Source organism: Pan troglodytes, chromosome 6 (genome assembly GCF_028858775.2).
Source record: "Pan troglodytes isolate AG18354 chromosome 6, NHGRI_mPanTro3-v2.0_pri, whole genome shotgun sequence".
Classification (NCBI taxonomy): Eukaryota; Metazoa; Chordata; class Mammalia; order Primates; family Hominidae; genus Pan; species Pan troglodytes.
The window spans coordinates 74,141,746-74,169,127 of record NC_072404.2 but is presented as its reverse complement, the minus strand read 5'-3'; the positions used below and the strand labels follow the sequence as shown (position 1 = coordinate 74,169,127).

Genomic DNA, 27,382 nt, shown 5'->3' with positions numbered 1-27,382 from the left:
TTCTGGCCAGATGCGGTGGCTCACGCCTGTAATCCCAGCATTTTGGGAGGCTGAGGCGGGCGGATCACCTGAGGTCAGGCATTCGAGACTAGCCTGACCAACATGGCGAAACCCCATCTCTACTAAAAATACATAAAATAGCTGGGCATGATGGCACACGCCTGTAGTCCCAGCTACTTGGGAGGCTGAGGCAGGGGAATCGCTTGAACCCAGGAGGTGGAGGTTGCAGTGGGCCGACATCACACCACTGCACTCTAGCCTGGTGACAGAGCGAGACTCCGTCTCAAAAACAAACAAACAAAAAAATACAAGAATTAGCTGGGTGTGGTGGCACTCGCATGTAATTGCAGCTAGTTGGAGACTGAGCCAGGAGAATCGCTTGAACCTAGGAGGCAGAGGTTGCAGTGAGCTGAAGTCTTGCCACTGCACTCTGGCCTGGGTGACAGAGCAGTACTCTGTCTCAAAAAAAAAAAAAAAATCAAATAAAACATACCTTTTAAAAAAATTATTTTTAGGAAATAATTGGGATATGGGGAACTTAAATTCCTTATAAACATTAGAGAGCATAGTTCAAAATCAGGAGGCTTAGAATGTGGTCAGAGACCAAGTGGTAGTTCATACTTTCTGAAAGCACTTACTGCCTGTTACAACATCCTTATCTCTCTTGTGTAAATGTTCCATTTTCCTTTCAGTGTGTTTATTTGAAGAGGGGAAAGAATTGTCTGCCCAGCCGGTGGGATAGTGTAGTGCATGTTTCCCTTGTCTCTTCATTGTATGCTTTGTTGTGTTCATCTTGCTATTAATACTTTGGATGCGTTCTTTCACTTTGATCAGTATGACTCACCAACGAAATGGTGGGTAAATAATTGTGAGTCTCCACATAAACACATTAACCTTTGCCTTTTTGTTAAGTAAAATGGGATTTGGAAAGGTTGTCTGACATTTATAAGTCACCTAACATTTCAGTGCTTCTATTGATTGTTATTCTATTTGTTGACTAGTTTTATAAACTCCAGCAGTCTTTGAGAAGCCTAGTGGTGCCATTTCAGTGTTCATGATTGAATAGATCAAAGCATGATAGATTTTGGCAAAGAAAATACTAATAGAACAACTTTTATTCCAGTAGGAATATCTTTTAGATAATGTAGTTTTGTCTACTCATACTTTCTACTTGTAAAACAGATTTAGTTTAAGGGAAGTTGTCCAACCATTCAAACATAAAATGATTTAAATTCAAGTTTAACTTTGATGAAACATAATTTAAATAACCTTAGGTAAGATACTTAAAGTAATTCCATGCATGGATCTTTTATGTCATGAAACTTACTATGTTTAATTTTCCCAGCAGAAATTCAGGAAGCAAAAGCTCCCAGTCCTTCCATAAACCGGCAAACCAGCATTGAAACGGATAGAGTGTCTAAGGAGTTCATAGAATTTCTCAAGACCTTCCGCAAGACAGGCCAAGAAATGTATAAACAGACCAAGCTGTTTTTGGAAGGGATGCATTACAAAAAGGTAGGTTGAGAATAATCACATAGAAACATAGAGTTTTGGTTTGAGGAAAGGTCTTAGAGATAATATAGTGCAACCTTGTCATTTTATGCCTGAGAAAATCCAGACCAAGAGATGTTAAATTACTTACCTAAGAAAAGCCTCTGAATCAAGCTAAAACCCAACTCTTAGGCTAGTACTTTTCCACTGCAACTCAGTGGTGTTTGAATCATCTTTGTGTGGAAATTCTGACCTTGAAGCCACTTGAATTATGTGCTTTAGTAACAGGCCTTTTTGACTTGTGACCTTGTAAATAGTATAATCTGCCATAGTAGACCTTTAACTCTGTGCAACCATTGTTAGGCCAGTGGCAGTAATTTTAAGGGTTGTTGTTGTTGAATTCTGTTTTGTTTTTTGTATTTTGATTTTGAATTTTTTCATTCAGTTAGAGAAAGGACAGATAGAATTTAGACAAGAAAGGGACTTTAGCAGCTATGGAGTTTCAGTCCCTTTATTTTATAGATGAGGAAGTTGAGAGCCCAAGAGGATAAGTGACTTGTCCAGGTTACACAGCTAGATTTTGCCAGTGTCAAGTAATTGTGACTTCCACACCTGTTTCTTTTATCCATAATTTCTGACCCATAATTTCAGTGGCAATAATTCATGAGACTCCCTGTAAAGGAAATCATTTTGTAAATAGGGATTAATTCTGTTGTAACATTGTATAACCATTAAACTCAGAATTAGCTCCAAAAGTTCCTTCTGTGCAGTAAGGAAGTCTTAGAAAGAAAAAGGAAATTAGAAAAGCAGCAGGGTGTTTAACTGTTTAGCTATATTCTAGCTGGGGTCAGCAATCACTAGGCTAATAAGCAGTGGACTTGTGTTGAAATAATTTTTAGATATTGAATTCAGTTTGTAAAGGAGAAAAGCTTGCTTTCTCGCCCTTCAGAAATGTAATTAGACTGTGTAAGTAAGTAGCTGTCTTTCTCTAGATATTTTTTCTCTCTAGAGTAAAACATTTGGAGTTAAAACAAGTGAGCTGTTATTGATTTTTTTTTTAAGTTAGGAACCATGATAGATATCTTAATATGGAAAAATTCGGAGTCCATGTGACATACATCTTTCATTTTTATCAGAACTAAAAACTGAGGTTTTGTATTTATTCTTGAGCCCACCTGAAATGTTGATGGGATAGCTATACTAACTTAGAATATGTATACTGTAGTACTTAAGCATATATGCTGTATAATAATATGTTTTAGAAAATTGCTCAACTTGGATTTGATGTTTTTCTTTTGCTCAGAAGTGTGATGTGTTCTTGTTCTGTAATAATTTAGTAGACTTCTAAATTAGTGTACTAAAGTAAAGAGGTAATTAACTGGTACAAATATCACCATGTTTATTTGTAAGGCATCACTAGTTTAATCAGAGACCTGGATATGGCCTCAGATTTCTCCTGTTTTAAGAGCCACTAAGCCATCTATTTTCCATTTCTACACTATGTGTTTCATGGTTAGGTGGCCAAGTCCTATGCATTATCTCAGGTATCTTTAGTGACCAACATGAAGTCTGCACATATTGTATATGAAAGAAATGTTTTTTAAACTGGATGTCCCTAGAGAAGCCCTTTTGGCCTTTGGCTGCAAGTTAATGTCCTTTCAAATAAATAAATAAACACTCTTTACACCTGAACTAACCTAACTAACTTCAGATCAGTAATCATATAAATTTCTTGGGGCAGTTCCTCTGACATTGTGAAGAATGTGGTAGTATAAAATAGCCTTTGTACTCAGTTTATCAAAACTGCTCAAAAACTTTAAATTCATGTTATTCCCACCAACTAAACTTTCTAGATGGCATCCTAAGGGCCTATGCAATATGAGAATTCATTCTTACCTGTTTAAAAACTGCCCAGGCAGCCTTGCCATAAACGGATAATTGTTCCTACTGGATCCCACAATATTATGCTTTCTAAAATTTCTGAGATCCAGAAGACTGATCTGCTCTTGCCCACATGTTTTCCCACATAATTTCTGTTTTCACCAATCCCAGTATATGCCGGCGGTGAGCAGCCTTTTCAGCATATGGGTCAAGTCTAGAAAATTAAATCTTTTCCGAACTGCATTAAAATTTTTAAGCCATTTTATCTTTATCAAGAAACACTTTATCTACACTTAGATGTTTTTTGTTTTTAGAGTTTAAATTTCAGCACCTACATAATTTTCATACCCACTGCAGTATTTCCATGTAATGCTTTACTATGCAACACATCTCTCTTTCTTTCCTTTCCTTCCTTCCTTTCTTTTTTTGAAGCAGGGTATTACTCTGTCTTCTAGACTGGAGCCCAATGGCACAGTCACAGCTCACCGCAGGCTTGACCTCCCAGACTCAAGTGATCCTCCTGCCTTAGTCTCCTGAGTAGCTGGGACTATAGGCGCACACCACCATGTCTGACTGAGTTTTTTAGTTTTTGTGGAGACGGGGTCTCCCTGTGTTGCCCAGGCTAGTCTTGAACTCCTGAATTACAAGTGATCCTCCCAACTTGGCCTCCCAAAGAGCTGAGATTACAGGTGTGAGCCACCGCACCTAGTGCTATTCAGCAAATACTGTTGTTTGCTAATACTTTTCTGTAGCTTATTTTGCTCTGTTTTCTTTCTTGCTATTCTTAGTAGCTATTTAATGTTAAAACATGCATACTCTTATAGTACCTCTATAGGTCCTTTAAACAAGATATTTCTATTGCAAATGAGACAGGCAACTATGTCATTTACACAAAATCCTTTTATGTTGAACATACGGTTGTCACCAGCTACTTTTCTGTTCTTACAAATCATCATAGCAAGAATTTAAATTGATGAGCCAAATTAATAAAGCTTAATTTTTAAATTTAAAAATTTTAAAACCTAGTATGTACAACATAACTTGAATAATAAAAATAATTATTATTATTAAAATGGGCTGGAGTGCCCATTTTTTGGGTTTCTTAATTCAGTTATTTTTATTTTTTTAATTTTTATTAATCCCTTAATACTCCATTCATGGCAATCAATTCAGTTTCTACAACAAGACTTCTTAATAGTCATTCTGATAAGCTCTTTTTTCTCAGGAAGCAGTTAAGCACAACATAACACCTTTTGCTTGTTTCATTGTTCTTTTTCTAGCCAGTTCTTCTGTAAAAATCTGATACTGAGCCAGGCATGGTGGCTTATGCCTGTAATCCCAGCACTTTGGGAGGCCAAGGCAGGTGGATCGCCTGAGGTCAGGAGTTCGAGACCAGCCCTTGCCAGCATTGTGAAACCCTGTCTCTACTAGAAATACAAAAAATTAGCTGGGCTTGGTGGCAGGCGCCTGTCATCCCAGCTACTAGGGAGGCTGAGGCGGGAGAATCACTTGAACCTGGGAGGCGAAGGTTGCAGGTAGCCGAGATTGCACCATTGCACTCCAGCCTTGGCAACAGGAGCAAAAAAACTCTGTCTCAAAAAACAAAAAAATGAGATACTGATTATATGTTATGTACTTAAAGCCTTGTACCTGAATGAGGACAAAAAATACACAGTTTAAGACATGGCTATATCTTCATTTCCATGATCTTTCCCAGAATAAGTAGAAAGATAGGTGTCCTTCTATATTTTAAAATCACTCCATTCTTCTAAACTATATATTTATGCAAGGATTAATTTGCCCTGCTGTGTAATTACTATAAGAAGAAAAGAAGTATGTATCCAAAACATACTTTAACCAGCAAATAGGCTTATTGTGAGAACTTCAGCAGGGCTAGCAACCCAGGACCTAAGTTTAAAACTAGAAGCACTGAGGATGAGAAGTGAGGCAGTGGAAATAGCTCTGAGCTCTCAGCATCTATAAGTCATAAGGAAGAAAAGTAGATGAAAGATGTATTTGATAATTACGCTGAAGGAATAAAAATAATTAAAAACGTGTCATAGAGGCATATAGTGGTAGGCGAGGGGAAACTTAAATCATCAACCTGGGCAGCCGTGGCAGCTCCATGCGTGAGGCTGGTGCCACGCAGTCTCCCGGTGTTGGCATTGTCTCCAGGCCTTCTCTGTTCCGCACGCAGTTACAAAACAAAAGAACAGTTGCCAGCAGTTGGAAGAGGATGTGGATCCAAACCAAATGGGGGACAGATACTCCCTCTATGGACAAGATACTCATGGAAGAAGTCAAGTTAGAAGAGCAACCGAAGGAGGCTGTGGAAGAAGATAAGCAAGCATTGGCAGATACTGAGGACTCGCAGCAGAGCAGCCAAAAATTGGTGGGGGAGGCAAATATGTGTAGCATTCAGGGCTTCTGCAAGGACTCGTTAGAGCTTGCAGATGTTTTAGAGAAGGCAACACAGTGTGTTCCAGAAGAAGAAATTAAAGACAATAACCATCACCTGAAGAACCTCTGTGAAACTCTCACAATGAGTGAAGGTCAGATTCAGGAAGTGTTCAGCAAGCACCACCAAGCTGAACCCTGTCAGAGCCAAGTTCCACTGTTATGCGCGTGAGGGTCTTTTTTTTGTCTTTCTTCACATCCGACAGGCAATGTGCCAGTGCTGTAACAAGGTTTGAGCAAGGCATATCTCACACACGAAAACCCAGTGTGAAAACCTAGTCATCACACTCCCAGTGCTTTGGGAGGCTGAGGCAGGTGGATCACTTGAGGTCAAGAGTTACAGACCAGCCTGGCCCACATGGCGAAACTCTGTGTCTACTAAAAATACAAAAATTAGCCAGGCGTGGTGGCGTACGCCTGTAGTCCCAGCTACTCGGAGACTGAGGCAGGGGAATTGCTTTAACCTGGAAGGCGGAGGTTTCAGTGAGCCAAGTTTGCACCACCGCACTCCAGCCTGGGCAACAGAGTGAGACTCCGTCTCAAAAAAAAAAAAAAAAATACTTTGCAGGTCAGTATAAACACTTAAAATATCATTTGAATCACTGTGTTACATTATTTATTATAGAAAAAGAGGGAAACAAATATACCATATGTTTTTTTTTTTTTTGTGAGGGGGTAAAAAGCAAGAATTTGTGAAGCGGGGATGTTTCCAAATCCAGCAGAGTTTTTAATATATTCTAAAATGAAAGTCATCACACCTATATGAGATTTGGGTAAAAAATGAAAATACGGAACAGTGAAATCAGCCAGAGATTTCAGAAATAGATTTAATTTCTCAGGAGCAAGTTACATGACACCTGGAGGATGAGGGGGAACAAGGTTGTGCTTTACTAACTGCTGATGGTGATGACAGATACACTTGTATAGAGTTTTAGTTCTGTTTCATACCATGCACCTTACATTCCAGCCAAATCAAAGAGCTAAACATGAAAAAATTGAGAAGAAAGTAGATTAGGATATGAGCTGGGTATGGTGGCTCATGCCTATAATCCCATCACTTTGGGAGGCCAAGGCAGCCAGATGAGTAGAGGCTAGGAGTTTGAGACCAGCCTGGTCAACATGGGGAAACTCCATCACTACTAAAAATACAAAAATTGGAGTTTGAGACCAGCCTGGTCAACATGGGGAAACTCCATCACTACTAAAAATTCAAAAATTATCTGAGCGTTGTAGCAGGTGCCTGTAATCCTAGCTACTCAGGAGGCTGAGGCAAGAGAATCACTTGAACCCGGAGGTGGAGGTTGCACTGAGCCAAGATCACACCATTGCACTCCAGCCTGAGCAAGAGAGCAAGACTGTTTCAAAAAAATAAAATATTAGCTTGGGCGTGGTGGTTCATGCTTGTAATTCCAGCTACTTGGGAGGCTGAGGCAGGAGAATCGCTTGAACCAGGGAGGCAGAGGTTACAATGAGATCACACCACTGCAGCCTGTGTGAGAGAGCGAGACTCCGTCTCGGGGAAAAAAAAAAAAAGAAAAATATATATGAACGGTACCTTAGGATACGTATTTCAGCTGTAGAGAGGAGCAAAAATTGAACCATCAAAAAATTGTTTTACCTGGGCACGGTGGCTCACACCTGTAATCCTAGCACTTTTAGAGGTCAAGGCAGGAGGATCACTTAAGCCCAGGAGTTTGAGACGAGACTGGGCAACATAGTGAGACCTTGTTTCTATATATTAAAAAAAAATAAAAAGAGAAATAAAATTAAAAACTTACAAGAAATTTGTTTGTTTTTGAGACAGAGTGTTGCTCTGCCGCCCAGGCTGGAGTGCAATGGCATGATCTTGGCTGACTGCAACCTCCACCTCCCAGGTTCAAGCAATTCTCCTGCCTCAGCCTCCCAAGTAGCTGGATTACAGGTGTGCAGTAGCATGCCCAGCTAATTTTTGTATTTTTAGTAGAGACGGGTTTTGCCATGTTGGCCAGGCTGGTCTTGAACTCCTGACCTAAGGTGATCCGTCCGCCTCGGCCTCCCAAAGTGCTGGGATTACAGGCGTGAGCCACTGCACCCAGCCAAAAGAATTGTTTTTAATGACCAGATAAAAGGCTTAATAGTATTAACTTTTTAAAAATCTGTGCAATAAAAAATAAAACATGGGAAGTCATGAATATAAATAAGAGCTTCATATAGTGAAATATCTAAACTTTACTAAACGTAGCACCTAGGCTTTTATAGATGAGGGATCAATTTTAATTCAACCAAATGGCATGTATATGGGTAACTAGTTGACAGTGATTAGGGCTGCAGTCAAGGTGATCACATGACTTGTGATCACCGTGATCACATGTGTGCTTGAGTGCTTGGCCATTTTCACTGAGGGAATGAGGTGACTGCCCCTGACCCCCAGCGTCCTGCCTTCCTTTTAGAGTTAAGCCAGATGGTCGACTGCTGCAGGCTTCCACAGGATGTATCGGCCCTTGGTGTGTGATGTCAGTGGCCTGTGTAGATGAGGTCTGTGACAGCCCGTCCTGGGGGTTTGTTCTCAGCCTTATTCATGTTCTTCTACTGTGACATCCTTGTGAGAACCGTTGGGAGAAATTTTTGATTTTGGTGTCAGAATTTCACCTGAAGAATTTGTTTGCTTTCATCTTTTTTTTTTTTTTTAAGTTTTTTTCTTTTATTATTATACTTTAAGTTTTAGGGTACATGTGCACATTGTGCAGGTTAGTTACATATGTATACATGTGCCATGCTGGTGCGCTGCACCCACTAACTTGTCATCTAGCATTAGGTATATCTCCCAATGCTATCCCTCCCCCCTTCCCCCACCCCACAACAGTCCCCAGAGTGTGATATTCCCCTTCCTGTGTCCATGTGATCTCATTGTTCAATTCCCACCTATGAGTGAGAATATGCGGTGTTTGGTTTTTTGTTCTTGCGATAGTTTACTGAGAATGATGATTTCCAATTTCATCCATGTCCCTACAAAGGACATGAACTCATCAAACTGCATCAACTAACGAGCAAAATAACCAGCTAACATCATAATGACAGGATCAAATTCACACATAACAATATTAACTTTAAATGTAAATGGACTAAATGCTCCAATTAAAAAACACCATGCTTTCATCTTTTGAACCCTGAATTACGTAACTGTTTTCATCTTAGTGATGATTGCTAAAAAGTTTAGTTAGAGACAGATGTATGGGCTGACTCTTGACTAATTTAGACATCTTCCAGGAAAACGTTTCTGTCTTGTCATTTAGGTCTCTCTCCATGTGTGATTTATTTATTTTTTTTTTTGAGATGGAGTCTCTGTGTGTCGCCCAGGCTCGAGTGCAGTGGTGCAATCTCGGCTTACTGCAAGCTCCGCCTCCCAGGTTTACACCATTCTCCCACCTCAGCCTCCTGAGTAGCTGGGACTACAGGTGCCCGCCAGCACACCCGGATACTTTTGTTTTTGTATTTTTCGTATAGACAGAGTTTCACCATGTTAGCCAGGATGGTCTCCATCTCCTGATCTTGTGATCTGCCCACCTTGGCCTCCCAAAGTGTTGGGATTACAGGCGTGAGCCACCAAGCCCGGCCTAAAATTTTTTTAAAAATTTTAAAATTATCTTTCTTTTCTTTTCTTTTCCTTTTCTTTTCTTTTCTTTCTTGAGATGGGTTCTCACTATGTTGCCCAGGCTGGTCTCGAACTCCTAGGCTCAATCGATCCTCTAGCTGCAGCCTCCCAGAGCACTGGGATTACAGTTATTTGTTACTCTTTTTATTTTGTAGTCCGTTGTGCTGAACTGCATTTATCTTTTAAATAGACTTTAAATATTCTTTGGCAGAAAGTGAGGAATAAATGCATATATTCTATGTATAAAATCAGTAAAACCAAATACAAATTATCAAGCCCACTGTTGTAAGGGCCATAGGGAAATAAGTGCATACACGTGGTTTAATGACAGTGTGCACTGAGTTTCCGAGGAGTGTGGCTAGCAATAGGTACTTAGTGCTGTAACGTTGTTTATTCTTATTAAGTGGTTAATGCCACTTTTGGAAATGTATCACAGAGAAGTTAACTCAGAAGAAGATAGTCCTTACAAAATTATTTATTGCTACAGTGCACAACAATGAAAGAGGGGAAGCAACCCAAATGCACAGCGGTAGAGGAGAGTTGAATAAGTCAGTTAATATAATGCAATGTTATAAAGCCACCAAAAATGTTCGGTGGGTTAGATAAATAGAAGTGTCCATAAAATATGTAAATTATCAAAACATGCATTAAATCTATTTAAGAGTATGTAGATATAGCAAAAAGAATGAGATGGTCATGGTGAGACACCACTAGGTAGGAAGGGGTCCCCAGAAAAACTCCAGCCGGCCTGTGCACTGGGGTGGAACTTGAAGTTTGCACCGTTGATAGCGGGGAGGAGCCTGGCACCTCTTCTTACTGTGTAAAACCCATTATTCTAGCTGCTGGCAGAAAGCACTCTAGCAGGGACTCTGGCCTTGTGAGAGTCCCAATAAAACCCTGTCTTACTCACCATTCAAACCGTCTGTAAGCCTAAATTTTTGTGGCCTTGAGACGGACAAGGACCCCGTCCTTAGCTGAACTAAGGAAAAATCCTGCAACAGTGGATACTGGAAATAATGTTAATGGATAGGTTTTACTCTCCTGAAGGATTAATATAATCTGTGAGTACTTTTATGCTTACTGCCAGTACAAGGAGTGGCTTACTTACTATCAGTACAAGGAGTATATATACTCTCTTGAGCTTTTCTGTTTGGCTATTTCAGTGCCTCCAGAATGACTTGAGAAGATAAATGGATCAGATTGAAAAGTACATCATGACTCATCTCTATAAATATGTGTTCTGTCCAGAAACTGCTGATGATGAGATGAAAGATCTTGCCATTCAAAAGAGGATCAGGTAGTTGCTTATTTTGTTTTGCTTTATGCTTACTACCTACTGATGGAAGAACATATTGGGGGAAAATAAGGCATCTGAGTTTCAAACCTTAAGAGAAAGCAACAGCTCATGTTTCTGCTTCCTTAGAGTGGAAGCTGCTCTGTGGTGTCAGAAAGACAAGGAATGTGGTGACCTCACCTATCCATCTCCCTCAAGGCAGCTTTTGGTAAGTCGTGTTTGGTGTTTGAGATTGTTTTCAATCTCTGAACTCTCCAAGGAATAGGGGGACTGTGTTCTTGGTCCATTACCATTTCCTCAAGCAGGAAGCTGTGAATATCCGTATCAAGGCAGGGGATGTCGGCTGGGCCCGGTGGCTCATACCTGTAATCCCAGCACTTTGGGAGGCTGAGGTGGGTGGATCACTTGAGGCCAGGAGTTCAAGAGTAGCCCGGGCAACATGGTAAAACCCCATCTCTACTAAAAATACAAAAATTAGCCAGGCATGGTGGCACACGCCTGTGCTTCTAGCTATTTGGGAGGCTAAGGCACGAGAATGGCTTGAATCCAGAAGGCGGAGGTTGCAGTGAAGCGAGATCGTGCCACCACACTCCAGCCTGGGCAACAGAGCAAGACTCCTTCTCAAAAAAATAACAAGTCAGTGGATGTCCTCTTTCCTCATTCCTCCCAGGGGTGTGCATTTTTCACCATTCCCCAGTCACATCTTTCACTAGCATTGGATTGATGACATTTCCCACAGCACCCAGTCTTCCAGGCTCACTGGGGTGAGCCCCAGCACTGTGTACTCCAGTTGCGGTGGACACTGAGGAAGAGACCACCCAAGTGTGGGAACACGGCCAAGGCTGAGCTGATGAGTTGTTTTAAGAGGAGAGGGGACTTGGAGTCCCAGGTTCCAGACAAGGGGCTGGTACTTGCTAGATCTGTATTGGAAGTTTCACAGCTGAAGTGAGGAGTTGATACTGGGCAGGCTGAAGTTGTGGAGCCCAAGGTCAGGAGCCAGAAGTAACCAGAGGGGCCCTGGACCAAGATGCAGAAGGAAAGCAGTAACCAAGCAAGAGGGGAGGCCTGCAGCAGGGTAGTTGGAGTGCAGTTAGGGTGGGACCAGGAAACACACAGTGATTCAGGCATGGTGATCCTGCCTATGGCGTCCTACGCGAGCTCCAGTGTGCCTTAGAAATTGAGGGCTGAGGCCAGGTGTGGTGGCTCACACCTGTAATCCCAGCACTTTGGGAGGCCAAGGCAGGTAGGTCACCTGAGGTCAGGAGTTCAAGACCAGCCTGGCCAATAGGGTGAAACCCCGTCTCTAGTAAAAATACAAAAATTAGCTGAGCTTGATTGTGGACGCCTGTAGTCCTGGCTACTCGGGAGGCTGAGGCAGGAGAATTGCTTCAGCCTGTGAGGCAGAGGCTGCAGTGAGCCAAGATCATGCCACTGCACTCCATCCTGGGCAACAGAGTGAGACTCCATCCCCCACAAAAAAAGTAGTTGAGGACTGAGTGTAAAAGGACATTAACACAGTAGACAGTGAGGACAGGCAGCAGCCAATTCTCAAATGGTCACTTTCAAATACCGAGTGCATTTCAGTCTTGGTAGCACTGTGTAACGTCACTTCAGTCAGCAAATGGCCTTCCATTCTTGTGATAAGTACAGAAGAGAAGTCTCATTTTAGGATCCTAGCTGCTTTGTCATGTCATTTGACCTCCTAGTATTTCGAAAGGTGATGTGTGTGGGCCTGGGATTGTCTGAGTGTTCAGTGATGCCTCAGGCTTTCCCTAAACTGAAGGAGGTGACAAGACGAATGGTCACGGTTTGTCCTTAGAGCTCTTGTTTACTGTCTCTCTCCCTTTAGAGCCCTGCACTGGGTTACACCTCAGATGCTGTGTGTCCCTGTTAATGAAGACATCCCAGAAGTGTCTGATATGGTGTTGAAGGCAATCACAGGTCAGTGAAACCAAGAGCCTTTTTATTGGGATGTTTTCCCCTTAAAGTTAACATTTTACTGTAATATTAGTCTATAACTTTGTAAAATGCAGATTATTGAAGGTACATTGGAATGTAGTAAAAGTGATTTGTAAGGTTGTTAGTTTTATGAATTTGATGGCATTCAGAAGAGCAGGTTAACTCTTTTCCCCTTTTATTTTCAGGGATTATGGTCTCGTTTCTTGGGCATTGAACTAAACTAAGGTCAAATACAGATAGAATAATTTTTTTTGTTTTTTTTTATGTAGTTTTTTTTATTCAGCTGACTGTTCCCATGATAGAACAAATTTCTTAAGATTCAGTTGCATTTATATATTCAAAATAATTTTGGAGAGAGGAAGGGAACTGGTAAGGCAAGGTAATCCCCACGCTGGAGTAACATAGTAAAATGATGCCTCTGACTGGTTGTTAGAGAAGCGCTATGAGTTATTTTTCTGGTTTAATCAGGAAATAAATGAAGTTCCCCAGGTTGATGTGGTGCTGCCGTTCTAGACAGGTCCAGCCTCCTAATAAGGTTTGTTTCTCATTCATGGGAATGACCCAGGAAGAGTGCAACACAAACGTTTCAATTAAAAAAAAAATCTTAACGGAGAGATGGTCATCTTTGGCCAGTGTCTCCTTTATTAGAAAGAGGCCTTGGAAAGGCTTGTTCATGTAGACATTGTTAATGAAATTCTACTGGAAAGGAAGTGGGTTAACTGATAATAGTAGTGTTGGAGGCTGGCCATCGAGTAGGCTTCTTTTGTTACAGGAACCAGAGACTCACCCAAGCTACAGAAGAAATGGAGATTTGCTTAAGGTATTATCAGGTTTATAAAGAATCTGGTGGAGTCTTTCAGGACCTCAGCCCCAACGGTCCTCTAGGGAGTGGGCTATCTTACTGCCTCTACACAGAAGAGGGTCTGCTCCAGGCATTCTCTGCTGATGTGATTCTTCCACTTTTCGGGTTCTGCTTCTCTTTGTGTATCTTCCCATGTCAACTCCTGTTGTTAAGTAAATTACTGGTTTCTGTAATTTCCTGTGCACGTTCTGGGGGTAGAATCCAAGTGGCCTAGGTCAATACTATGTGTTTTTTTTCTTGCAAGCTTTTCTGCTATTCTATGGCATAGGTCATGACTACTCTGCCCCCCCGCACCTTTTGCTTGGGGAACCTCATAAGAGGTTGAAGGTGAAAAAAAAAAAAAAAAAGAGGTTGAAGCTGGAGGCCTTCTAAAAGCCTGAATATGGACCTGGGACTTTTGTTTTTCCTGACTCTTACTAGAAAGTTCAAGATCAGCTGCTTTACATTTAGAGTGTTCCATAGGAGTTTTGTCCAAGCCAACGTAGCCTTTACGACCTATTGCTAATAAGGAAGTCCCCGGCCTTCCTGGCCTCTTTCACCCAGGTAGGGCATGGTTCATTGGGGCGTCAGCTGGTAGCAAGTGTTTCTGTGACCCATCAGTGGTGAAAGTAGAGGTGGGTTGCCCAAGGGATCAGGGAAGTGTAGCTGTGTTCCAAAAATATTGAGACTTGATAGGAGAGGCTCCCTGTCAAGTTACGCAGTGTGGGTCACATTCTTCTAGGGCTGAGAACTCATGTTCTGGGCTGACAAGTAATACGAGGTCTGTTGAAGAGAACTGCATAAAATTTTGAGAGTCATCAAGTGCTCTGCCCTGAGGTCGAACACTCTTCAGGACTTCTGAAAGGAAGTGTGTGTCACCCCAGGAAGGGGACCAGAGAGTCCATCATCAGCTCCTCTTAGCTCCAAGAGTTTAGGACAAGGAGAGTGTCAGGGCCTGTGGCTGATGGTGGAAATTTCCCTTTCTCTCTGTTTTGTTATTTTAATTTTTAATTTTTATGTGTACGTAATAGGTGTATATATTTATGAGTTCCATGAGCTATTGTGATCAAAGCAGGTAATGAGTTGTAATCACCTTAGGGGAAATGGGGTTCATCCTCTGAAGCATTTAGCTTTTATGTTACAGACAACCCAGTTATATTCTCTTAATTACTCTTAAATGTACAATTAAATTACTTTTGACTACAGTTCCCCTTCCGTGCTAGCAATACTAGGTCTTATTCATTCTTTCTAACTTTTCTGGTACCCCTTGGCCATCCCCACTATCCCCCATGCCCCCCACTACCTTTCCTATCCTCTGCTAACCATCCTTCTGGTAAAACATCCTTCAGTTGTTTTAATTTTTTAGCTCTCACCAATGAGTGAGAACATGTGATGGTTGTCTTTCTGTGCCTGGCTTATTTCACTTAACATAATATCCTCCTGTTTCATCCATGTTGTTGCAAATGACTGGATCCCATTCTTTGGTATGGCTGAATAGTACTCCACTGTGTATGTGTGCCACGTTTTCTTTATCCATTCATCTGTTGACAGACACCCTTTCCCATTTGGCTCCGCTTGCATGACTTCTGTGTGGCTATGGGGGCAGTGGTTCTCAGCCAGGCACTAGTGGTCCTCGGTTCATTTGACAACATCCGGAGACATTTTTATTTATTTATTTTTGAGACAGGATCTCTCTGTCACCCAGGCTGGAGTGCAGTGGCACAATCATGGCTCACTGCAGCCTTGACCTCACAGGCTTAAGCGATCTTTCCGCCTCAGCCTCCCAAGTAGCTGGGACCACAGGCCACCACGCCCAGCTAATTGTTGTTTACATTCTGTAGAAACAGAGTTTCATCATGTTGCCTTGACTGTTCTCAACCTCCTAGACTCAATTGGTCTTCCCACCTTTACCTTCCAAAGTACTAGGATTACAGGTGTGAGCCACGAAGCCGGGCCTGGAGACATTTTAAAATGTCACAGCTGTGGGGGTGCTACTAACATCTAGTGGGTAGAGGCCAAGTATGCTACTAAACATTCTACAGTCACAAGATGGTTCCCTACAACAAAGAATTATTCAGCCCCAAATGTCAGGAGTGTCCATGTTGAGAAGCCATGACCTGGAGGTATAGCCTTTGTTTTCACACCACCATTAAAGATAAGCCTGGACACCTGGATCCAGCAGAGATGGAGCGTACACTCAGCTCTGTACTTCCTATTCATGAGAAGGCAGAGCCCTGGGAGAAGACATAGAGAAATTATGCAGGGCTCTGAAAAGTAAATCATAGCAGGCAGGCCTGGGAGGGAAATTATTAGACAGCAGTGAGTTTCCTGTATGTTGCTTTCTTCTCACATATCTCCTAGTTGAGACTTTGAAGCAGTGCAAATCATGGAATCACACACCAGGATGGGAATCCAAAGAGTTCCACGAAGAATTCCTTCAGGCCAGAGGATGCTAGGAAGGGGTCTCTGCAGGATGAAGCATGTGGAAGAGATCCCTTGGGGTGTTTGTCTTCCTTTATTCTCCTTTTCCTTCCCTTCTCTCCCTTTTTCCACCCCAGCCATGCCTTATGGCAATAGCAGCCACATACACATCCAGATAAAACATAATTCACTTTTTACTCGCTTTCAAAATGTCAGCAATAAAGATGAACAGGATGCCAGATGAAAGAACATTGAAAAATAAAGATTAACAAGAAAGTGGTTTAAACTTTAAAAGAGAGAATAAAAATCACCAATAAAAGGCAGAAGTCTAAAGATAAATGAAGGTATTAAAAATGGCTTTAAAAATCTTACCCAATCTTGGGCCAAGCGCTGTGGCTTACACCTGTAATCCCAGCACTTTGGGAGGCCGAGGTGTGTGGATCACGAGGTCAGCAGTTCGAGACCAGCCTGACCAACATGGTGAAACCCCGTCTCTACTAAAAATACAAAAAAATTAGCTGGGCATGGTGGCGGGCACCTGTAATCCCAGCGACTTGGGAAGCTGAGGCAGGAGAATCGCTTCAAACTGGAAGGCAGAGGTTGCAGTGAGCCAAGATTGCACCACTGCACTCTAGCCTGGGCAATAAGAGCAAAACTTTGTCTCAAAAAAAAAAAGAAAAAAAAAGTCGGTAGTGGCTTCGTCCTCCACTTTTCTCTTCCTCCGCTGATGCCTCCCAGCTCTCGTCAGCCTCCTGCTGGCCATCTCCTTAACACCAAACACTATGCCTTCAATTCAGTTGCAGAGTTTTGATGGAGAGATATTTGCAGTTGATGTGGAAATTGCCAAACAATCTGTGACTATCAAGACCACGTTGGAAGATTTGGGAATGGATGATGAAGGAGATGACCCAGTTCCTCTACCAAATGTGAATGCAGCAGTATTAAAAAAGGTCATTCAGTGGTGCACCCACCACAAGGATGACCCTCCTCCCCCTGAAGATGATGAGAACAAAGAAAAGCAAACAGACGATATCCCTGTTTGGGACCAAGAATTCCTGAAAGTTGCTCAAGGAACACTTTTTGAACTCATTCTGGCTGCAAACTACTTAGACATCAAAGGTTTGCTTGATGTTACATGCAAGACTGTTGCCAATATGATCAAGGGGAAAACTCCTGAGGAGATTCGCAAGACATTCAATATCAAAAATGACCTTACTGAAGAGGAGGAAGCCCAGGTACGGAAAGAGAACCAGTGGTGTGAAGAGAAGTGAAATGTTGTGCCTGACACTGTAACACTGTAAGGATTGTTCCAAATACTAGTTGCACTGCTCTGTTTATAATTGTTAATATTAGACAAACAGTAGACAAAAGCAGCGGCAAGTCAATTGTATTAGCAGAATATTGTCCTCATTGCATGTGCAGTTTGAGTACAGATTCCAAACCTATGGCTGAGTTTCTTCTAGTATGATCAAAAGTTTCTTTTTTTTTTTTTTGCTCTGAATAAAACTGAACTGTGGGTTCTCTATAAGTGGCATTTTGGGCTTTGCTTCTTTTTTGTAAAGTAATGTCTGCCTAGTTTATTGTCCAGTTAACTTTAGTGACCTTTTAAAAGTTGGCATTGTAAATAAAACAACTTGCAAAAAAGTTTTCTGGAATAGAATTAACAAAATATTATCTTTATTCATGAGTTGGAAACTGGAAAAAGGCTTCTTGAAGTAAATGTTCTGAGTGGAGTTACTAGGATGTCTTCCAGCCTCCTGCAGTCAAGGAGTACCACTGTAATGATTAGCCTGTATGTAGCAGGGCTCCCTTCATTGCATTTGAGGACTTGTTTTCTTTTTCTTTAATTTTATTTTTAATCCTCTTAGTTTTAAATATATTGCCTAGAGACTCGGTTACTACCCAGTTTGTGGTTTTTTGGGAGAAATATAACTGGACAGTTTGTTAGCTTTTCAGTTAAAAAGACACTTAACCCATGTGGGATGTCATGTTTTTATAATCATTGTTCCCATATGGAGAAAATTATTCACACTACTTGCATGTAAAAAATAATTTAACTTTTTACATTAAAATATGTGGTAAAACCCAGAAAGCATCCATCATGAATGCAAGATACTTTCAATAAAAAGTAAGTTATAAAAAAAAAGTCTTACCCAATCTTACCTAATTCTTATTTATAATAAGTTCCATATAAGTAGAAAAGAAAAATAAATAGATCAAGACATAGTAACAGTAATTATAACCTAGAATTAAAAGATTAAAGGAACCAAACAATAAAATAAGCAAAAGTTATGTAATTCACACAGTAGCCTCATAAGGGAATAAAAGCACTCAAAAGATAAGGCCTGTGCACTGCCCAATGTATCTGTCCCCTACACGTTGTCTTTCATGGCAGATGGGCCAAGGAGGGTTCCCCAGGAAGCTGACCTCAGGGATGATCTGAGAGCTGAAAGAACCCTTTGGTATACCCCACTGCCTGGCCAGAGTCTGAAAGTTTTATTCCTGCTAGTGGCAAGAATTTGGTGTAAAATTAAGCTGCCTTGGCTCTTTTATGATGTTCCAAGTTACCGGCAGATGTGCACCCATAGAGGCATGCTGCCTCTCCAGCAGTGCTGTCACCACGTGCTTCAGCACCCTTTGCTGTCCGCCACGCTTGTTGGAAAAGGGTGGGCATTCATGAGACCCCCCTGCTTGGACTTAGTGGTAGTCGTGGGTAGTGAAATTTTTCTCTGGGAGAATTAAAATGTTATTTTGAGATTAAATTTATTACCTTACTTGATCCCCTCTGCCAATTAGCAGGTGTGAATGTCGTGATTTCTGTAGCTAGTGAAAATCCACGTGCTGTAGAGTTGGCCACTGTAGACCTAAGTGTGTTGGATTCTAGTAGCTGAATTTTTTTTTTTTTTTTTTTTTTTTACAGGATTTTGCTCTTGCCCAGGCTGGAGTGCTGTGGTGTGATCATAGCTCACTGCAGCCTCAATCCCTCGGGCTTAAGCCATCCTTCTGCCTCAGTGTTTTGAGTAGTTGGGACTACAGGCACATAGAAGCACGCTTGGCTAATTTTTGTATTCTCACATCCAGTACAAAGATGCTTTGTGTAGCATTTTTGTATAGCATTTTCTGAGATATTTTTTTAAAAAGGTCAGTTCAGAGGATGTGAAATGATTTTCAAGCATTGTTTTGTTACAGTGGTTATTGATTCTAGGCAAGACAGTTTTTAATTATCTGTAAGTTAATAAGGCTGAATACTCCCCCCCCCCCCCTTTTTTTTTCTTTTTTTGCTACAGGGCCTCACTCTGTCACCCAGGCTGGAGTGCAGTGGTACAATCGTAGCTCACCGCAGCCTTGACCACCCAGGCTCAAGCAATCCTCTCACCTCAGCCTGCTGTGTAGTTGGTACCACAGGCATGTACCATCACACTGGGCTAATTTTTTTTTTTTTTTTTTTTTTGAGATATTGTGTCTCACTATGTTGCCCAGGCTCGTCTCATACTCCTGGGCTCAAGCAGTACTCCAACCTCGACCTCTCTAAGAGCTGGAATTGCAGGCACGAGCCACCACTCCTGACCTGAATTCTTCCTTTTTATTCCTACTAAACTCTGCTTATTTGCTTTCGACTAAATGTACTGTGAAGCTAATCAATTTGGAGTGGTGCAGCTTATGGACTTGGTTTTCTGTGCTAAGACCCTGGGAAGTAAGGGGGTGGGGACGGGAAGCCAGGATGTTTAGGGAGCATTTCTGATAAATTGCCTAAAAGATCTCAAAACAGGTACAAAAATTAGCTGAGCATTGTAGCAGGTGCCTGTAATCCTAGCTCCTCAGGAGGCTGAGGCAGGAGAATTGCTTGAAACGGGAGGTTGGGTTGCAGTGAGCCAAGATTGCACCATATCAACTGCATACCAACTTCCCCCAAAAACTGACTTTTTGGGGACTCTCACATATCTTTAAAGTAGGTCATTGAATTGATTTTTTTGGAGGTTTCTCATATTGGTTGAATTATTCTGGTACGGACTCTTGCCTTATATAGAGGTTTCTATTTCTCTTAAGTCAGTGTCAATACAATGGCTGGAGTTTCTGTTTTTGCAACAAGAAGGTGTTGGTATTTTATGTAGGGTAAATGTGATTAGAATAAACCTTTGGAACAGAAGTCTTTATTAATAAAGTTTTGCAATCCACCCCTCTTCCAAAAATTGATTTGATTCTTTCTTAGGAAAATATACATTATTATTAATACTCTCATGCTACAAAGGTTTTCTGGTTAAGCTGCAGCCATCATGATTCCTAAAAATGAAACATTGGAGACATTTGTCAAGATACTCAGTCTTCAAACAGAAATAAAAGTAGAGAAAAAAGGAGTTAACATAATCAGTATAGAGCTATTATTGTCTGGTGGTGAGGACATGAACTCTGGAGCTGGAAGTCTTGGATTTGGTTTTGAATTTTATTCTGCTACTTATTAGCTCATTGGCCCTGAACAAATCTCATGTTTCAGAGTCCTCAGTTGTGAAATGGAGTTAATAATATTACTGCTTCATGGGGTTGTTGTCTGAACTTAGAACAAATAATAGCTATTATTTGTAAATGGTTATTTTATGTAGATAACCCAAGAGAAGTCTGGGTGTTGTGGCTCACACCTGTAATCGCTTTTGGAGGCAAGGCAGCAGGACTGCTTGAGGCCAGGAGTTCGAGAGCAACATCAGAAACATAGCGAGACCCCCATCTCTACAAAAAATAAAACACTAGCTGGGCATGGTAGTGTGTACCTGTAATTTCAGCTGCTGGGGAGGCTTGAGGGGAAGACCACCTAAGCCCAGGAATTTGAGCTTGCAGTGAGCTGTGATCTCACCACTGCATGCTGGCCTGAGTGAGACTCTTTCACAGAAAAAAAAAAAGGAAAAAAGAAAACCCAAAAGAATTTATATTGAAACTATAGAATTTCATCTCCATCTTAGAGATGAAATTCTAAAATAACCATAAAAACTAACTGTACAAAATGACTTTCCTATATATTATTACTAACTACTTAGCAAATATTATGGAGAAACAATTAATTTACAATAGAAACAAATATAAATCACCTATAGAGAACAAGAGCTTTCAGGATCGTTATGAAAAACAGAAAATTGAGTGAGAAGCACAAAGATGTGACTGCACAGTGCCCTGTGCTTGGACTTTAGGGCTCTGTAGCTGCCATTGTGAAATTCTTTTTTTTCTTTTTCTTTATGAGATAAGGTCTTGCTCTGTCACCCAGGCTGGAGTGCAGTGTTGCAAACATTACTCATTGCAGCCTGGACCTCCTGGGCTCAAGCTAGCCTCCCTTCTCAGCCACCTGAGTAGCTGAGACTACACATGTGTGCCACTGCACCCAGCTAATTTTAAAATTTTTTATAGAGACAGCCTCTCACTTTTTTTTTTTTTTTTTTTTTAGTTGGAGTCTTGTTCTGTCGCCCAGGCTGGAGTGCAGTGGCACGATCTCAGTTCACTGCAACCTCCACCTCCTGGGTTCAAGCGATTTTCCTGCATCAGCCTCCCAAGTAGCTGGGACTACAGGTGCGTGCCACCATACCTGGCTAAGTTTTTGTATTTTTAGTAGAGACGGGCTTTCACTGTGTTAGCCAGGATGATCTCGATCTCCTGACCTCATGATCCACCCGCCTCAGCCTCCCAAAGTGTTGGGATTACAGGTATGAGCCACCACGCCCAGCTGTCCTGGCTTGTTTTAAACTCTTGGGCTCAAGCAATCCTCCCACCTTGGCTTCCTGATGCGCTGGGATTACAGGCATGAGCCTCCGTGCCCCACCCCACCGAAAAAAGAAATTTGTACTTAGTTTTTCCCCCCAGGATCCTCTGTGTGTTAAAAAAGGTTGAATGGGGAACCTGAAACTCCTCCCCCTGCTCTTGGAAGTGTAGGGCACTTCCCTTTCTCCACAGTGTCAGTAGAGGTTGGGTGGAGACTGAACTTCCAGCCCTGCCAGGTGAGCATGAATTGTTTGTTCCTGTCCTCTCCACCATCTCTGTGGTATTGGTGGGGGCTGAGAGGGGAGCCTGGATTTCTGCCTCCACCCATGGTAATGAGGTCGCAACTCCCTTTTCCCACCAGTGTGATGTTGGCTAAAGAATATTTAAATCAGATTGAGAGCCTCCTAATATAACACCCCAGACTTTCAAGACACAATAAAAAAATCACTCACCATCTGTGCGCAGTGGCTCCTGCCTGTAATCCCAGCACCTTGGGAGGCCAAGGCAGGCAGATCACCTGAGATCAGGAGTTTGAGACCAGCCTGGCCAACATGGCAAAACCTGGTCTCTACTAAAAATACAAAAATTAGCCGGGCGTGGTGGTGGGCGCCTGTAATCCCAGCTACTTGGGAGGCTGAGGCAGGAGAATTGCTTGAACCCCGGAGGCGAAGGTTGCAGTGAGCCAAGATTGTGCCCTGCACTCCAGACTGCGAGACAGAGCTAGACTCTGTCTCAAAAAAAAAAAGAAAAGAAAAGAAAAAAGAAAAAAAAATGGCCGGGTGCAGTGGCTCAAGCCTGTAATCCTAGCATGTTGGGAGGCCGATGGGGGCAGATCACCTGAGGTCGGGAGTTTGAGACCAGCCTGGCCAGCATGGCGAAACCCTGTCTCTACTAAAAGTACAAAAGTTAGCTAGGCACGATGATGGGAGCCTGTAAAATCCCAGCTACTCAGGAGGCTGATGCAGGAGAATAGGTTGAACCCAGGAGGTGGAGGTTGCAGTGAGCCAAGATCGCACCACTGCACTCCAGACTGCATGACAAGAGCAAGATTCTGTGTCAAGAAAAAAAATCATATCTGAACCAAATGACACATATGTTGGAATTACCTGACAAAGATTTTAAAGAAAACATCATAAAAATTCACCAATGAGTAAAGAGAAACATGCTTCAAACAAATGAAAAAGCCCCAGCAAAACCACTGGAGACATGAACCAAATGGAAATTTTAGAATCGCAACTGATAATAACTGGAAGTTCTTAAATTTCGTATTAGAGGGCCGGGCACAGTGGCTCACACCTGTAATCTCAGCACTTTGGGAGGCTGAGGCGGGTGGATCACCTGAGCTCAGGTGTTCGAGGCCAACCTGGCCAATGTGGTGAAACCCCGTCTCTACTAAAAATACAAAAATTAGCTGGGCACGGCGGTGCATGCCTGTAATCCCAGCTACTCGGGAGGCTGAGGCACAAGAATGACTACTTGAACTGGGAAGCAGAGATTGCAATGAGCCAAAATGGTGCCACTGCACTCCAGCTTAGGCGACAAAGAGAGACTCCATCTCAGAAAAAAAAAAAAAAATTCATATTAGAATTGCAGTGACTGAAGAATGGATCTATTAACTGGGATATAGATCAATAGAAATTCCCAATGTGAACAACAGAGAGCAAATTGAACCTTTAAAGTGTAGGCTTAGGGACAGGTGGGACGGTAAAAAAAAAAAAAAAAAATCTATCATTCTTGTCACTGGAGTCCTAGAAGGAGAGGAGAAAAATGCATATGGCTAAAAAAATATTAAATAGCAGCTGAAGATCTCCCCCAAATTTTCAAAGGCAGAAAGCTATAGATTTAAGAAGGAGAATGAACCACAAACAGGATAAATTAAATAAATTATGCAAGGATATGTCACAAACCTCTCAGAATTAAAGACAAAAAAAACCTTGAAAGTGGTTAAACAGCAAATGACAGATTACCTATAGTGGAACGATTGATTGATTGATGGATGGATTTTTTGAGACAAGACCTCTCTGTCACCCAGGCTGGAGTGCAATGGCAAAATCATGGCTCAAGGCAGCCTCAGCTCCCAGACTCATGCTTCAGTGAGGTGTGACTCTGCCACTGTACTCCAGCCTGCATGACAGAGTTAGAGTTTGTCTCAAATTTATTTATTTATTTATTTATTTATTTTTGGCTAGGCGCAGTGGCTCATGCTTGTAATCCAGCACTTTGGGAGGCTGAGGCAGGCGGATCATGAGGTCAAGAGATCGAGACCATCCTGGCCAACATAGTGAAACCCTGTCTCTACTAAAAATGCAAAAATTAGCTGGGCATGGTGGCATGTGCCTGTAGTCCCAGCTACTCAAGAGGCTGAGGCAGGAGGATCGCTTGAACCTGGGAGGCAGAGGTTGCAGTGAGCCGAGATAATGCCACTGCACTGCAGTTCAAAAAAAGAATTTTTTTTTTAATTAAAAAGTTCTAGTATCTAAAATGAGCAAAATCACTGTGTGCAGCCGAGGTGGGTGGATCATCTGAGGTCAGGAGTTCAAGACCAGGCTGCAGGGAGCCGAGATTGCACCACTGCACTCCAGCCTGGGAGAAAGAGTGAGACTCCGTCTCAAAAAAAAGTAAAAATGCATTTAAAAGAACAGCATCAACCAGGTACAGTGGCTCATGCCTGTAATCCCAACACTTTGGGAGGCTGAGGGTGGAGGATAGCTGAGCCCAGGAGTTTGAGACCAGCCTGGGCAACATGGTGAAACTCTGTCTCTACAACAAAAATTAGCCAAACGTGGTAGCATGCACCTGTAGTCTCAGCTACTTGGGAAGCAGGGGCAGGATTGCTTGAGTCTGGGAGGTCGAGGCTGCCATGATTATACTACCTACTCCAGCCTGGGCAACAGAGCAAGACCCTGTCTCAAGAAAAAAAAATGCAAAAACAAAACAAAAGAGAATAACATCATTTCCTTATCATTAGTTTGAAGTGAGTCATTGGTAAAAGTTTCTATTTTCAAAAAAAGCATTAAAATATAGTGTGAGGCCAGGCATGATGGCTCATTCCTGTAATCCCAGCACTTTGGGAAGCTGAAATGGATTGCCTGAGCCCCGGAGGTTGAGGCTGCAGTGAGCCAGGTTTGTGTCACTTCACACTAGCAGCCTGGGGAACAGAGCAAGACCTTGTCTCAAAACAACAATACGTGGTTTACCACAACCAACAGGAAAAATCTGGATAAAACTGTATGAAATATTTACTGCTGTGCTCAACATGGTCGTGTAGAGGTCAAGGGCAAAAGTCCTGGGGTCAGGCCACCTGGTCTGCTGTCTAATTAGCTGTGTCATCTTTGGAAAGGTACTTGAACTCTCTGTGCCTTAGAATTCGTTTTCTAAAATGTGGGCGGGGCACGGTGGCTCATTCTTGTAATCCCAGCCCTTTGGGAGGCCGAGGCCGGCGGATCACGAGGTCAGGAGGTCGAGACCATCCTGGCTAACGCGGTGAAACCCTGTCTCTACTAAAAATACAAAAAATTAGCCAGGCATGGTGGCAGGCGCCTGTAGTCCCAGCTATTTCGGAGGCTGAGGCAGGAGAATGGCGTGAACCCGGGAGGCGGAGCTAACAGTGAGCCGAGATCACGCCACTGCACTCCAGCCTGGGCAACAGAGCGCGACTCCATCTCAAAAAACAAACAAACAAAACACACACACACACACACACACACACACACACAAATTAGCCAGGCGTGGTAGTGGGCACCTGTAATTCCAGCTACTGCGGAGGCTGAGGTTGGAGAATTGCTTGAACCCAGGAGGCAGAGGTTTTTATACTTGCTAGGCAGAACTTAATTAACAATCAATTAGGAAAAGATATCGAAGCAGTAAACTGAAGTCAGGGTGAAAAGTTCTGTTGACCAAACATGGATTCTCTCCTTCTAGAACCAAGTTACACTTGGAGTTACAGAAAATACTTTGAACAGGTCCTTTGGTATCCTGTAGGAAATCAGACAAAAACATAGATCAGTTACTTTCTTTTTCTTTTTTGACACAGTGTCTCACTCTGTCGCCCAGGCTGGAGTGCGGTGGCGAGATCACCGCTCACTGCAGCCTCCACCTCCTGGGCTCAAGCGATCCTCCTGCCTCAGCCCCGCAAGTAGTGCGGACTACAAGCCCGCGCCACCATGCCCAGCTAATTTTTTGTATTTTTGTAGAGACAGGGTTTCACCATGTTGCCCAAGCTAGTCTGGAACTCCTCAGCTCAAGCGATCCGCCCACCTCAGCCTCCCAAAGTGCTGGAATTAAGGGCCCCTGAGCCACCGGGCCGGCCCAATTACTTTACTCAGTTTGAGCATTAGCACTGGAAGAAAAGCTCTCACTTGCATATATATTTTTTTAAAGACATGATCTCACTCTGTCCTGTCACCCAGGCTGGTGTGCAGTGGCGTAATGTCGGCTTACTGTAACCTTAACCTCCCGGGTTCAAGCAATTCTTTTTTTTTCTTTTTGAGACGGAGTCTCGCTCTGTCGCCCAGGCTGGAGTGCAGTGGAGCGATCACGACTCACTGCAACCTCCGTCTCCCGGGTTCAAGCAATTCTCTGCCTCAGCCTCCCTAGTAGCTGGGATTATCGGTGCCCGCCACCACGCCCAGCTAATTTTTGCATTTTTAGTAGAGACGGGGTTTCACCATCCTGGTCAGGATGATCTTGTACTCCTGACCTCGTGATCCACCTCCCTTGGCCTCCCAAAGTGCTGGGATTACAGACGTGAGCCACCACGCCTGGCCCGATCGCTTTTATTTTTAATAAGATGTTTTCTTCGTTTCCTAGCCCCTTCTACCACCCTACAAATTTCCAAAGGTTTTAATGTTGCTGCAACAGCCATCAGAGGTCAAGCTAGGGGGTGCAGCTCCCTAATGCGGGGCAGCCTCAGAGGGGACCAACCCTGCCCAGTATGAGCGGCGCTGGGCGGCAGGGGACGCTGCTGTGGTCCCCGGTACCTGGCTGGGTTAGGTGTTGGGGGCCGCACCTACACAGCCTCAGGTGAGGTGAGTGCGTGGCAAGGACTGCAGCTGGCTCTAGCGGGCTTGTGCTGTCCATTGAGGAGCTTCTGCGCCACCTTGTGCTTGTGCCCGCTGGGCGCCAGCCCGTTGGTGCGCAGCGCGTGCTCCAGTAGCGTCAAGCCCTTGCTGCGCCCAACGCGCAGGCCGGGAAGTCGCGCAGGTAGTAGTAATCCAGGCAGTGGTAAAGCTCCCCTTGTAGTTTGTTGCCTGCCGCCGGGTCCGAGCCTGCAGAAGCTGACCAGCTGCCTGTGGCCACCCGCCTGGGCATGCGCGCTTCTGGAAGCCCCAGCCCCCCCCTCCCCCGCAGCCCCCCCTCCCCCGCAGCCCCGCCTCGAGTTCCGATTGGGCGCACCTCTGGTGACGTCACGGGGACGGGCGTTCTCCGAAGGCGCGTGTCTTCGGCGATGTCACAGCACCGGGCCTTCCGCGACGTCACAGTGACGGTACAGTGCCTGGAGCTAGGCTGTTTTCTCCTTAGAGTGGAGCTTGGTAACCGCGACCTTCCTGCCAGGTCCTTTGTGTTGCTGGCTGGAGATGGGTAGTTGACAAACTCCGACCCAGCACAGTGTTTATGTGGGTCAAAACTAGAAAACTATGTCTGGATGCGGCCGAGGCGGAAGGATCCC

The 27,382-nt window shown here is 43.1% G+C and overlaps 1 protein-coding gene, 1 long non-coding RNA gene and 3 pseudogenes across 2 annotated transcripts; 3 read left to right on the top strand and 2 right to left on the bottom strand.

Moving 5' to 3' along the window:
- The window catches only part of LOC104007274 (rab5 GDP/GTP exchange factor-like), a 72,118-nt pseudogene that overhangs the window by 42,093 nt on the left and 2,643 nt on the right, over positions 1–27,382 (top strand).
- LOC129144492 (grpE protein homolog 1, mitochondrial-like) lies at positions 3,547–6,065 on the top strand (annotated as a pseudogene).
- Positions 6,026–6,137, bottom strand: LOC112209954 (small nucleolar RNA U13; annotated as a pseudogene).
- LOC463446 (S-phase kinase-associated protein 1-like) lies at positions 16,737–17,373 on the top strand. Its single transcript, XM_054655633.2, has one exon. It carries the CDS (start codon positions 16,758–16,760, stop codon positions 17,244–17,246), a length of 489 nt encoding a protein of 162 aa, XP_054511608.1. The 5' UTR covers positions 16,737–16,757; the 3' UTR covers positions 17,247–17,373.
- Positions 20,210–25,541, bottom strand: LOC129135491 (uncharacterized). Its single transcript, XR_008536384.2, has 2 exons — positions 25,457–25,541; positions 20,210–20,256 (listed from the first exon to the last, which is right to left on the bottom strand). It is a non-coding gene; the product is annotated as an uncharacterized LOC129135491 (long non-coding RNA).